This window comes from Pistacia vera, unplaced genomic scaffold (assembly GCF_008641045.1).
Source record: "Pistacia vera cultivar Batoury unplaced genomic scaffold, PisVer_v2 Contig266, whole genome shotgun sequence".
Lineage (NCBI taxonomy): Eukaryota > Viridiplantae > Streptophyta > Magnoliopsida > Sapindales > Anacardiaceae > Pistacia > Pistacia vera.
The window spans coordinates 334684-349847 of record NW_022196075.1 but is presented as its reverse complement, the minus strand read 5'-3'; the positions used below and the strand labels follow the sequence as shown (position 1 = coordinate 349847).

At 32.4% G+C, this 15164-nt stretch overlaps 1 protein-coding gene across 1 annotated transcript; it reads right to left on the bottom strand.

The window, feature by feature from the left end:
- Positions 1 to 9583: 9583 nt before the first annotated feature.
- LOC116133154 (protein FATTY ACID EXPORT 4, chloroplastic-like) lies at positions 9584 to 12375 on the bottom strand. Its single transcript, XM_031418828.1, has 5 exons — positions 12296 to 12375; positions 12031 to 12217; positions 11847 to 11911; positions 10048 to 10135; positions 9584 to 9889 (listed from the first exon to the last, which is right to left on the bottom strand). The coding sequence occupies exons 1-5, from the start codon at positions 12332 to 12334 to the stop codon at positions 9780 to 9782; spliced, it is 489 nt and encodes a 162-aa protein (XP_031274688.1). The 5' UTR covers positions 12335 to 12375; the 3' UTR covers positions 9584 to 9779.
- Between the last annotated feature and the right edge of the window lie 2789 nt (positions 12376 to 15164).

The following is a 15164-nucleotide window of genomic DNA, read 5'->3' as shown; positions in this document are numbered from 1 at the left end:
TTATATCAAGATTCAAGAACAAATTTTTTTTTCTTTTTTTTTTTTAATATTATGCATTGGCTAGGAAAGAAAAAAAAATTTACATGATTTGACGGCTTTTATAATAATGCTGTTACACGATGGTCTGGATCCTTGCTGGGACTGGTAACGGTAAGGATATATCATATATCTAAAGCTTTATGCAAAAATTAGGATATGCATAATAATCCTATAAGAATAAGAATACGGTTTTTTTTTTTTGGGGTTTTTTGGATTTGGAGTTCGAAAAGAGACTAAACTTACATGATTTACAGGCTTTTATAAATGTGTTGTTAAGGAAGAGGATAAATGAAGGGTACCAGGTTATACAGAACTACGACTATGGGCAAATAACGTACTTCACCTGTTCGCATAGGCAAACAAACAAACTGCAATTCTTTGCTTAAAGAAAAATGAGATTTTGAGAAATTGTAGCATTAGAGAAACTTAAATGCTGGAAACGTTTTTGTAAAGTTGTGATCAACAAACGGATAAAATGGAAGGATCCAGCTTCAAAAAGTAACAGGAATGGAAGATGTTTACAGATTGTGGAAGATATGACTATCAAAGTAAGAAGAGATGGACGTTGAAAGAAGAGAACAGAAAGCAGGGATATAATGCTCACTACCTGTCACGGATATATTGGTGATGGTAGGGAAGGCAGATAGACGCAACCAGTGTTTGATAATCTGGATTGTCGTTTTATATACATAAAGCGCGTGAACTTGTGTATGATTATCATCTAACATTATTGATTATTATAACATATGATGGAAGTCAATGCCCGTCCCATCATCTGAACAGCTATTTATTATTTATCGTAACACCAAATGCTACAGTAGCAACAATGTAGAATAGTTAGTTCACAGACCATAGGTGCCGTGTGATTTGAATATAAGGCCTGAGGTGATATCACTTAATTAGGCATCTGTGGATCTGCCATTTCAAAAGATATGACATGCTCTGTCAAACCATCCTTTTCTTTTGATTAAATAACTCCACTACCCGCCCAATAATGTACATTAAACAAGGAATCCTCCTTAATTAATTGTACTTTACGAATGCATCCGGTCGAATTTTGTTCAACGAACACACATCCCCTTGTGTGGGACACTTTTAAGTAACTTTTTTAATTAGACATGATTTTTTTCAGCCAAAGCACCTCACCATTGGCCCCACGTCGTACGCTTACGGTTGGTTACCTGCTCCATTTTTCTTCTTCTTTTATTCTAAATCAACCGGCCATAGCTTTTTCTTNCCGCACCACAGTACCAGATTCCGACCACCACCGCCAGAATCTGGCCGGAAAATTGTGTTACGACACAGATCCATCGGATCTGTGTCGTAACACACCGATCTGGCCGGAAAAGGCCAGATCTATGTCTGGCCTTTTTCGGCCTCGACGGCCAGATCTGGCCTTTTCCGGCCAGATCATCCACGGATCTGGCCGGAAAACGCCAGATCGACGTGTTACGACACAGATCCGATGGGTCTGTGTCGTAACACAATTTTCCGGCAAGTTTCCGGTCTCGACGGCCAGATCTGGCCGTAGATCTGGTCTTTTCCGGCCAGATCAGCCACGGATCTTGCTGGAAAATGAAAGATCTACGCGTTACGACACAGATCTGATGGGTCTGTGTCGTAACGTAATTTTCCGGCCAGATTCCGGCGGTGGTGGCCGGAATCTGGCACTGCAGGGGTAGCGGGGATGTTTTTGTTATTTTATAAAAAATTTATATATTAGGGTGTTTAGTCAAATTAGCAAATTTAGGGGGTTTTTTAGAAATTTTTAAATTTATAAAAAACTAAAAATTAAACTTTCAAGGGTATTTTAGTCTTTTCACTATTATCTAATCAAAATCACTAACAGAACATGACGGAAGGTACCTATTTGTCGTTTCAAAACCTTTTAGGTATCAACTTATCGTTTCAACAAATCTTGGGTATGCATAAGTCGTTCGGCCTTATTTTTTTCACCCAAAGCACCTCACCATTCGCCCCACGTCGTAGGTTTACGGTTTACCTGCTCCATTTTTCTTCTCCTTTATTCTAAATCAACCGGCCATAGCTTTTTCTTGATTGCATAATTACTCCCATTTGAAGAATCTCTTATCTCTCCGCATTTTTCTAATGTTGTCGAAGGCTGCAGTCAACCTGTAGGTTTATATTTTTTGAACTTAATATTTTCTAATATAATTTTCACAAAGCAGGTTACTTCAATTTTTAAGCTCTAATATTTTTGTAATTTATAATAGGACAATTTTATTTGAATCAATTGATCCGGGTCAAAAAAAAAAAAAATTTAGGAAGGTAAATTTACAAGTTTATCCTTCAATAAAATAAAATTATTTTTGGTGTCATAAATCCAACCTTTTGGAGGAAAAAAAATTCACGCTATTAATATTATATGGAAGGATGAGAAAGTAGTAATTATTAGTTCAATATTTTCTAGAATGAAAGTTGGAAAGAATAAATTATCTTATTATAATAATTAATTTATTGAAAAGTTGAAAAATAAGAATTAATTTATTAGAAAGTAAGAATTAAAAAAAAAAAATGCCTAACAAGGATGGAAGCTAAAGAAATTTCTCTAGAGATAACATTTGTTTACATGTCACGTTCTAAAGAAATTTGATTGCTTTTAGCTTATGGAAGAACAAGAAGTTCCAATTTCTCTAGCTGGCCATCAAGGAAAATTGAATTATAGTATAAGATCTTAGTAAATGAATAAATTACAAGTTTTATCAAATGTCTTATCTCTCTCCTAGCCAAGTTGAATAGTACTAAAAAATCAGTGAAATTATGTCATATATACTCTTCAATATTCACATGCAAAATTTGATTGATAAGTGGACAAGTTTCAAAGTTAGAGACACGGATTAAATAAAATATAGAAGGGCAAGAAGCAATAATTGACAAATGACAATTGACTTAGGCAAAGACAAAACTTTGATTATAAGGGTCCTGTCATGGTATGATTAGGATTGTATCGATTAAAAATTGTCTAATCTAAAAAAATAATACCATATATACATACTTGATTCCTTAAGAAATTAAAATTATTCTCTAACATATGTTAGTGGGCCGTTAAGTAACTCAACTATAATATAATTTCATTATTACCACGTAGGGGTGAGCGGTTCTGGGTACCNTATTGAAAAGTTGAAAAATAAGAATTAATTTATTAGAAAGTAAGAATTAAAAAAAAATGCCTAAGAATTAAAAAAAAAAATACCTGACAAGGATGGAAGCTAAAGAAATTTCTCTAGAGATAACATTTGTTTACGTGTCACGTTCTAAAGAAATTTGATTGCTTTTAGCTTATGGAAGAACAAGAAGTTCCAATTTCTCTAGCTGGCCACCAAGGAAAATTGAATTATAGTATAAGATCTTAGTAAATGAATAAAGAGCAAACGCATGTTCCCACCCAAGGTTTGACGAAATCTTAAGTTGATACTACAAGTTTCATTTATTCCAGATTCTCACCCTTAAAGTAACGAGAAATGGTTAGATATAACGGTTCAGGGGTAAATTGGTCATTTCACAGAGGAGGCGGACATTAGCAGATCGTTGCCCCTAACAAAAATCTGGTGCACGTTAGCAACATCACCACCGTCGTTTTTCGCTCTTTTCCGGCAATTCTTCCACCCAAAATCACCCTTGTCACCATCAGTCGAACCCTCATCCTCCCCTCTACAAAACCATACCCTTGACAACCCCTCATCGCCCGCCGATCTCCAGCCACGACAGCCGTCACATGCGACTAGTTTTCGTCAGTGTCCACCGACGAATGGCCACTAAACGGTTGCTGGGACATAGGGGTTTTGTAGATTAAGAGACGCTGGTTGCAGTGGTGACGTCAAATTAGATTTTCGTCGTCGGAATCCGACGAAGAACGACGAAAACCTAAGCTTGACGGCACCGGTGATCGGAGGGCCCAATGAGTCGGGAACCAGAGGGGTTTTGGACGATGGATAATGGGGAAGGTGATGGAGGTGACCAGGGGTTTCGCCGGCATCGGAAATAGCCCAGATCCGGTGAAAACCGAAACGGTGCATAGTCACTGAGGGTATAATTGATGTAATTTCAAAATAAGATGGTTAATTTTATAATTTTAGTAATTTAGGGGTTAAAAATAATTTAGTAATTTAGGGTTAAAGGGCATTATGATAATTGCACCTTCACTATCCCAAAAAATGTTAACAGTGTTATTTTAAGAGTGGGAATCTAGAATAAATGGAATATATGATACCAACTTGGGATTTCGTCAAACCTTGCGTGGGAATATGTCGTTTACTCATGAATAAATTACAAGTTTTATCAAATCTCTTATCTCTCTCAATCCAAACAGTCCTAGCCAAGTTGAATAGTACTAAAAAATCAGTGAAATTATGTCATATATACTCTTCAATATTCACATGCAAAATTTGATTGATAAGTGGACAAGTTTCAAAGTTAGACACGGATCAAATAAAATATAGAAGGGCAAGAACCAATAATTGACAAATGACAATTGACTTAGGCAAAGGCAAAACTTTGATTATAAGGGTCTTGTCATGGTATGATTAGGATTGTATCAATTAAAAATTGTCTAATCTAAAAAAATAATACTATATATATATATATACTTGATTTCGCAAGAAATTAAAATTATTCTCTAACATGTGTTAGTGGGCCGTTAAGTAACTCAACTATAATATCATTTCATTATTACCACATATATTTCTAAATCATCTTGCATTAAGGAAAACAAATCAATTCAAAACAAATCATTTTGTATTAGTTAGGGCAAGTATGATTTTCAAAGGGTGGAATGGTGGATGAATTGAATTATAATGAGAGAAATATGATAAATGATAATTGAGAAATAAAGTTTAATTTCTTTTCACAAACTTTAAAAACTAAAAGCTTTCAAACTATTTAAGATCTTGAAAGAAACAATAATGAGTTAATTTAGTTACATCGAATTAAATATAAATATAAATAATAATTTTAAAAATAATAAAATTGATTTTTAAAATATCTTATTGGCTTTCGAACTATTTAAGATTTTGAAAATATCTTATTGGCTTTCAAACTATTTAAGACATTGAATGAAACAATAATGAATTATTTAAGTTACATTGAATTAAATATAAAAAATAATAATAATTTAAAAAATAATAGAATTGATTTTGAAAATATCTCACTGGCTTTCGAACTGCAGTAAAACCTCTCTATAGTTATAATGGTGAGATTAATTAATTTTATTACTATAAGAAAATTACAATTTAATAGAGGTGTAATTATAAAAATTTCTTATTTTATAATTCATGTTTTAGTAGTACAGTATTAGGATTTCAATTCATGTTTTAATAGTATTAAGATTTCAATTCAACGCTTCAATTGCTTACTTTTTAAACGAATAGAAGAAAATGTCTTAGAACCAGCAAAGATAAATGTCATTAATGAATTGTAAATACAGTTGCTGCATGGTTAAATTGATGTGAAGCCACAAACAATTGCCAATTGTTTTGAGAATTATAAAATTAAAACCCCTGATGTCGATGAATTGCAAGTTATAAATAAAGTGAATGAGAAGAATCAAATAGTCATTATAGAATTGAGTAATCAGATTTGACAACTTCACTACACTAATCGAATGGATATTAATGGCTTCGTTTGGTTCACAATTGGGTGTTTTTGGGAAAAGTTTTCTGAAAAAAGTTAAAAAAAAGTTGAATTGGGCGGGTATTACGATGTAGGATTTATAAATTATTAAAATACTCCCTATATTTATTTATTTACAAAACACCCCCTATAATAAAATCTTAAAAGTTAACAAAAATACCCCCAACCCAATGTCAAATACGGACAGCCGACCACCACCGCCGGAGGGTGGTCGGGTTCACTGTATTGGCGCATGACCGGCTGGATCTTGCCGGTCGTGCGCCGATATGGCTTTTGCCGGCCAGATCCATGGTGGATCTGGCCGACAACGGCCAGATCTACGGCCAGATCTGGCCGTCAATGGCCAGATCTGGCCGTATTTTCTCGTCAACGACGGCCAACAAACGGTCGTCGTTGAACGGTCGTCGTTGATGGTCAACGACGACCGTTTGTTGGTCGTCGTTATAAACTGTTACGACCAAAGATCTGGCCTTTTCCGGCTAGATCCACCGTGGATCTGACCGGAAAAGGCTAGATCGGCGCACTACCGGCCAGATTCAGCCGGTAGTGCGCCATCCTAACAGATTCCGGCCATTTTCCGGCAGTGGTGGCCGGAATCTGGTAAATATGAATTACTGGGGTGTTTTTGTAATTTTTAAAAAAATATTTAGGGGTATTTAATTAAATTATCAAATTTAAGGAGTTTAAAAAAAGTTGAATAATATTGGGAGTAGTATTCCCAAAAATCAAAGTTTTTGGGTATTTTACTGTTTAACTTTTTTGGGAATACTAAAAGTAGTATTCCCAAAACTGAAACAAACACAGCCCAAAGTTTTTGGGTATTTTACTGTTTAACTTTTTTGGGAATACTAAAAGTAGTATTCCCAATTGGCAACCAAACGGAGCCAATATCTTTTTCAATCATTCAAATGAGCAACAAATCATGTTTGTTTTAACTGAAAAAGAAATCATTGCTACAATTACACAAGAAGAGGATGAAATAATCATGAGGATGATAATACGGAAATACATAAAGTTTCGTGCCAAGAAACTCCAAACATATCTGAGAAACTAGCGAGTAATGTACTCACAAGTTAAAAGATGTGGTAAAAACTATAAAGCATAAATCATTCTTTCAAACAACTTTAAATAAATATTTTATTTCATCTTAAACATTTAATGTACCAAATAATATATATTTTTGTAATATATACATAATTATTATTATGTGGAGGCAACTTTCCTTAAAATAGGAATTAGAAAAATTATAACTTATTACAATATAGAGTTTATTCTTATTTATAACTATTCCAAGTTGAGAATAAAATTTTTTATGACTATGTAGAGTTTATTCTTATATAAAGTATCATTATTGAGAAGTTTTACTATATTTAAGATCTTGAATGAAACAATAATGAATTAATTAAGTTACATTGAATTAAATATAAATATAAATAATAATTTTAAAAATAATAGATTTAATTTTGAAAATATCTCATTAGAATTTGATTTCCAGACTTAATGATGAGAAAGAGAATTAAATGAAATTTAAAATTTCATTATCTCTCACCATTAAATCACTTTTTTTACTTTTAAATTTACCAAGGGCAAACATGTCTTTTTAAATATAGATCACCCTATGAAAAGTAAAATATATCCTTATTGTATCGAGATCAATTGATCCAACAAGTATTTTTGTTTATAATATTGGAAGTTAAGTTACTTCATGTAGTTAATTACTCAATCATCTTTTTTAAATAACAAAAGTGATAAAAATTTGAATGTCAGATTCAGATAGATGAAATTTATTTTAACACTATAATAGACTGAATATAATTATTAGAAATCAATATAAGATTATCATTTATAAAGAATTCTTATTTTTTATTTATTTTTTTTTTTTTTTATCTTAGTATTAGTTTAATTTACCTCACGGAACTGAATTTCCAATTCCTTCATTCTCCAAATCAGTATGATTAGGAATTGTCTCTGATGGATCGTGGTAAAAGCTCCTTTTAGTCTCCCCTGTTTCATTCATCAATTTAACTCTTTAATTTAATCCGTTGTTCCTTCTCATTTCAACTTTCATTTTTATTGTTGTAATGTTATTGTAAAATAATCAAAAATGTAAAGATTGACACTGTTATCAGCATGATAGCTAGGTCTTGGCTGCTGGTTGAGAAGATGATCACTGACTCCGTCACACTCTTTTATAAATTGATTAGAGATGGTTCCAATTGTATATTACATCAAACTTAATACTAAAGATAACAGGTTAATTATAAAGGTTAGACTTAATTATCGAAAACAAAGAAGACAATGTACTTCATAATGTATATGTAAAACACCTCTCGTACAATATAATTTGGTTTCAGATATAATTGGTGGCATTAAAAAGTTAGTCCTTTTTGTAGATGAGTAGAGTTAATTGCCAACTAATCAGGTTGACCAAAACCGACATGGTGTGGTGGGAAGATTCCTTCATCACGTACTTTGATTAACCATATAATTATATAATTACTTGGCGGCCAAGTTGATTACCACCTCGTGGCTTTCTCTTGATTACTGTGCTGACACCATCAAACAAGTATATATTCTCCGTGCATGCAAAGTAGAACCCTAGTTTTAATTTAACATTGTGCCCAGCTTTAGTTTGCTTCTTCATCCAGTTTGCGTTGGGAGACCATTACCATACCCTCGATATTTGTAATATAAAAAAAAAAAAAAAAATTGATCATTTTGGAAACTATGTTTCTTTTCTTTTTCATGTTATTGGTGGATAAAGTTTATAAGATATGGATGTTTCATGACAAGACCAGTCGGGCACAAAACTTGGTGGAGATTAGAGGCTTCAGTTGCGTATATTCTGATATTTTTCTTTTAGTCAGCACCAGCAGTGTAACCATAACCCTTTTTTCTTTCTGTTATTATTTGTGAATTGGAATCGAATCCCCCTTATAATTGCAAATTCAAAACAAACTTTATTCATGCTTAATTAAGCGGTGTGGAACCCACTTTGTTTAAGGTATCGATTAAATAGGTAATAATTATAAATGAAGAAGAACTTCCCTGCACCATTCATTTTGGGGGAATCTATATATAATGATTGCATGTGTAAATTGTAATGCGGTTGGTTTGACTATTCTTGGAAGCAATTAGCTTTCATGAAATTAAACTTTAATTTTGGAACGTGTTTGTTGAGTAGATAATACTCCGCCAATCCGCAATTTGATTGGCTAAAAGAAGGTCCCAGTATTTCCTTTTCGTTCTCTTTTGAAAGCACTTAAGATGGGATATCATCATCTTTATGGAAAATGCGCGCAACTCATAATTCATAAAGCACTAACCAATACCAACAGTAGTCACCGGAACCTTCCATCATCTTCTCCAAATGTGGCCACAGTGTTTGAGAGGTTTTCCCGCAAATTTAAATGGCTTAGAATCTAGTGCTTGCTATCTTTTTACTAATATGGATCATCTCATTTGACTTTTGAGGAATAATCTTTAAAACACATGATTTGGTTGTTGACTTTGAGGACAGGTTGAAAGTCTTACGAGGGGTATATACTTTTTTTTTTTTTTTTTAAAAAAATTATTAAATTAAATTTTATATTTATATATTTTCTAAAATTTTAGTTTTTTTTTTTCACAAAATAAGTCTTAGATTAATCAGGTATACCACGACATTTGTATGTCCATCCAATGACATCTCCCTACTGTTGTATTAATTTTATCTTTCTTCCAACTATTAAAATAATTGATTAATTTTGAAATAAATACATAGATAATAAAATTTTATTGGATAATCATACATTGTGTTTGCACCACCACAAGGGTTAGAGCAATATCAAATTTTAATAATCTTACAGTATATTACAATAGTTTACACTTTACATTATGATGGCTCGTCATCTGATAAATTGCCCAACCTACCGTGATTAAACTTACATTAAAATTGCGGAAAAGAATACTCCAACAGGCAAGTGATGAAGTTGAGAAGGTCAGTTTCTAGTTCGGTTATATACTAAGGACAAATAAATCACTGTCACAACTACCAACATTAACATAAAGTAATTCAAATTTGCAGCAATACTGTCACCAAATGTAGACGGTTATATCCTATCTTGCAGATAAGCAATGATAAACACAGCCAATGAACAGATGGAAAGACCAAGCAAAAGTCCGGCAGGAATTAGTTTTCGACTAGCTGCCAATCGTATACCTAGAACAGTAACACACAGAATAAGGAAAAAAATGTGGCTTCAAGTTTCGAGTCTCGCATTAATAAGAACCAGCATAAGAAGTTCCCATAAAATACCATAAAACTTGCAATTTTTATACATGGAGCAAAGCATTAACAAGAGCATGGAAAACACATACCAAATACAGAAGCAAAGAGGAAGGCAGATCCAAACCCAAGGGCATCACCTATTGCTTTTGTCTCTGGTGATTGCATAAGAAAATAAGCCTACATGGTAGAATCAAATCTTTGGCATTAAAAATTTGAATTTCTGCAGGAAAATCTTGTTCATAAACAATGTTTTCAAAAGACATTAGGTTTGCAGTTTCACTATTTTATACTCTAACAGCATTTAGAACCAAGAGAATCTTAAAAGATACAAATGCAACAAATGAAAATACGAAGTACATCAATATCAGTAAATTCAATTCTTCTTTTTTATTTATCATATTATTGTCTTCATCCTAATTGCCATGTGCTGACTCAACTGGTTCATAGACTACCATGAAAAATTAGGGAACCACAAAATGCCGTAAAAAAAACTTCAAAAATCTTTATCTGTTGTCCTGCTTTTGATTATCTGTTCAGTTTTATGTTTACTCAACTTGTGTATCAACATCCCCATCACATCATCATAATATAGCAAATTCAGATAACTTATTTGAGGTCAACATTAACTAAATGAACACTGTTTCTTTAATGCCTTTTAGAGGATTCTTTATGCGGGTGGTAAGTTTGTATTGACTAGACAAATGACATGGCAGAGATGAAGGTGCAATATTCACTGATAGAGTATGGCAGTTGAACAGACAGTACAAAGAATATATAGAGTTAAGAGGATGTCAAAGACCCATTGTGTGGAGAGAAAGAAAGATGGAGAGAATTACCATTTATGAGGATAAGAGGGAGACCAAATGTGTGCAGAAGATTCATGCAAAGGATGAGAGGACTTCACCTTGAAAGAGGCCATACACTATGTATAGAATAACCAGGGAAATCTTTCAACTTATAGGAAAGCCTCGTAATGTCACAGCAAATGTTTGCTTATTGCAAGTCACTGAACTTGCTCTGCTCCCAGTTGGGCAAACTCCACACTGGTCATATGTCATAGTATATAGAGTAGTACTCAGGGTTCCTATTATACTGTATTAAATCCTATACCAGTGACGCAGGATGTCCAAATAGGTGTTTTTGGTGCTTAATGCTAAGCGAAGACACTAAGATATAGAAATGTCGTAACCCAAATTACATACCAATAATTGCATAGCTCTTGCCTCTGTCCATTATGGATGCAGCATGCTCCACAGAATTTATATAGGTTTGATCAATGGGTAGAAAAAATTATAACTAAAAATTCGAGTAAAAGCTTTCTCAAGATAGTATCCAACAAAGCTAAAACACAAATACAGTGACATCACATCAACAAATTGGAGGTACAATTAAAAATGACTTTGGACCAATACTGTAAAGTCAGCATAAATAAAAATGGATGTCATAAGAACTTCACACAAGAGCAAAAGGCATTAAGGAGGACCGAGTCAACTCTAGTACCATGTTAGAAACAAGAGAACAAGAAATTAGCCTTCTCTTAGTGATTGTGAGGGTGGTAAATTAAGGGACAAAGCCAATGGATAAAAATTAATAGAAATTATAAAATATTAAAATTCACTAAGAACTTATCACATAATGAGAGGTGGAGGACGAAGAACATCAAAATGCGGAAAAGTAGAGAACATTGTATATTTGCAATCAAGATCAGAAATGACAATGAAATTGCCAACATAAAAGAACATTTACGAGGATTAGATAACAACATTTTGTGCTTAAGAAAAAGTGGGAAAGAGGTAAAACAAACTTAACATAAAAGAACATTTACGAGGATTAGATAACAACATTTTGTGCTTAAAGAAAAAATGGGAAAGAGGTAAAACAAACTTACTGATGCCATGAGAGCAGCCCCCGTTAATCCTCCAAAAAGGGAACCCTTGCTCCCTGATTTTGCGACTACATGCAAAAGTTAAAAAAATAAAAAATAATAATAATAATAATTTGACCTTAACTTAGAGAGGCAATGTATAGCAATTCAGGATATACGTAAAAGAAAGAAAGAAAGTATAATGTACAGGCAAAGAGACCGCCCCCCAAAAGCAGGACCCCATATGAGGCTGAGGTGATAGGAGCGAGCTCTGCTACAGCCACACCCAGTTGAGATTTACAGCAGAAACGCCTCCGGGTACCAAAATTACGTTTCCCATTCCTTAAATATGCAGCATTAGAGATGCTTCGAGAGAAACTCATTACTGGTATATCTAAACTCTTCACATTATAATAAGTATTATCATTATTCGAATATGAGAATTTGGTACTTTCACCCGAAAAGATCTTAGCCGGGGCTGCTGCCGAAATCAGTCCACAAGTGAACGACATCTTCAGTCTTCACAGTCTCGCACTTGCTCAACAAGTCAACATGCACACAGTTGTGTGATTGTGTCCCCTTTCCTCTAATTCTAATGCTTAAATGGGCCATCAGCCCAATCAAGATCGGCCCAAAATAGTTTAATTGAAAGGTTAGGCGGTTTAACTTGAATTTTACTTAAAACTCATAATCATCCATCTACTCTAATCTAATACCCCAAATAATGGACATAAAAAATTAATTAGGTGGATCAAAGAACGTATTACATATCAATGTTGTTTATTACACATAAAATAATGATTTTTAAAATAATTTTGTAATCAATATGATTTTTTTTTTTTTTTGGTGGTTTTATTGATTACAATCTCTATTCACTCAAGTATTATTCTATTGATTTAGTGTTAGAATTATGAAAATTTGAAATTTTTGTATTGATATATTTAGAAAATAGAGGTTGAGACCGGGTGTAAATAGTCTATTCCAAAATAATTTTATTTATTTTAAAGAAGAACAATATAAATAGTTTAAAATAATACTTGATGAAGTAATAATTAAAATACAAAAATTTGAGTAATACTACACATATAATATTTTTATACAATATTTCTTATATGTGGCAAAAGATGATTGAGTAAAAGTTTATTTTTAAATTAAAAAACCAATTATACTTTGTCACATCAAATTATACGGAAAATATTGTATAATTGCTAAAAATTATTCTAGTTTTTCCTTCAACGAATGAGTAAATAAAAACACTCTAATTTAACCATTGAGCATTGATAAACAAATCTTGTCCCAATAATTTTTATAAGAGCATCTCTAGGTGTTCTTTATTTTTTCATATAAATAAAGAGTATCTTCATTGATTTTTAAATATAAAGAATAAATTTTTTATTTAAATCCAGTAGACTCTTTAAATTTTAGGAGAGAGAATATATTTTTTCAAGAAATAAACTTAATATGAAAGATAAATCATAAATAAAATGTATAGAAACTTGTAATTTATTATTTAAAATTATGATAAAAAGTGAAATTTGACTCTCTAAATGTAGAAAGTTAAACTCACTTTTTAATTTATATTTAAATAATAAAGAGTATACAGTCAAACCTCTTTATAGTCATAATAGTGGGACAAACTAATTTTATTACTATAAGGAGGTTATAACTTAATGGAGGTGTAATTACAAAAATTATAGTTTTAATTTCTTATTTTATAATTCATGTTTTAGTAGTACAGTATTAAGATTTCAATTTATATTTTAGTAATATTAGGATTTCAATTCAGCGCTTCAATTGTCTACTTTTGAAAATGATAAAAGATCGTTTCTTAGAACCAGGAAAAATAAGTGTCATTGATGGAACTGTAAATGCAGTTGATGCATGGTTAATTGATGTGAAGCCACAAACAATTGTCAATGGTTTAAGTGCTGTAAAATTAGGACCACTAATGTCAATGAATTGTAAGTTACAAATGAAGTGGATGAGGAGAATAAAAGAGTCACTACAGAATTAAGTGATCATATTTGACAACTTCATTACACCAATCGAATGGATATTAATGTATTCTTCGATTATCCAAATGAGCAATAAATCGTGTATGCTTTAACCAAAGGAGAAATCATTGTTGCAATTTGGACAAGAAGATAAATGAAATAAATAAGGATAATAGTACGGAAATACAAAAAGTCATGTGCCATGAAGCTCTAAACATGCTTGAGAAACTGAAAATATTTTGGCTTCAACAAGAAGGTGTCCATACTAACGAGCTAGTACGTACTAGTAAGGTAAAAGATGTGATAACAATTCTAAAGCATAAATCATTGTCCCAAACAATTATAAATAAATATTTTATTTCATTTTAAATCTTTAATTTTACATAACATATTTTTTTTTGTAATATACAGATAATTATTACTATGTAGAGGCAACTTTCCTTAAGGCGGGAATTCAAAAAATTATAACTTATTACAATGTAGAGTTTATTCTTATTTGTAGCTATCCCAAATTGAGACTAGAATTTTTTATGACTATGTAGAGTTTATTCATATATAGAGTATCGCTATAGAGAGGTTTTACTAGAGGTGGAAAAGCGACCCGCCCGGCTCGACCGGACCCGGCCCGCGACTGGTTACGCAAAGTGGCGGGTCGGTCTTGACCCGCCTGCTAACATTGGCAGGCCGAGTTAGGCCCGCCAATTATGGGAAATTGGCTAACCCAACCCGGCTCGCCAACCCTAACCCATCGGGTTAGGCCGCGGGTCGGGCCAAGTTAACCCCCTTTTTGAATTTTTTATTTTGTTTTGTTTTGTTTTGTTTAAGTTTAAATGTTTAATTAACTTTTCAAATGAATAATTAACAATTTATAAATGAATTAATGTAATTGTTTTTAGTTAACTTAAATTTTTTTTTTTTGTTAACATTCCAAATATTAATTCAATTTTAATATATTAAAATTGTAATATAAGAAAAATTAAATTTATTCATTTATTAAAAAATAAAATAAGAAATTACAATAATTATTGCCTCGTTAAAAACCTCACCAAGAAAAACTCAATGGGACAAAAACTTGGTAAGGAAAGAGTGCAATAATTGACAATTAATTTACAAATTACAATTTACAATTTACAAAACAACTAATTTTGGGGTTGACTAGGACCTCCCTCATCCGTATCATCTATATTNCAGATTTAACGAAAGGGAACTGAATGATCTTCTCTTCCAGATTCTGTTTGATGAAATGTCGATCTATCTCCATGTGCTTGGTGCGGTCGTGTTGAATTGAGTTGTGAGATATGTCAATGGCAGCTTTGTTATCACAGAATAAATTCATTGCAGAGTCAGG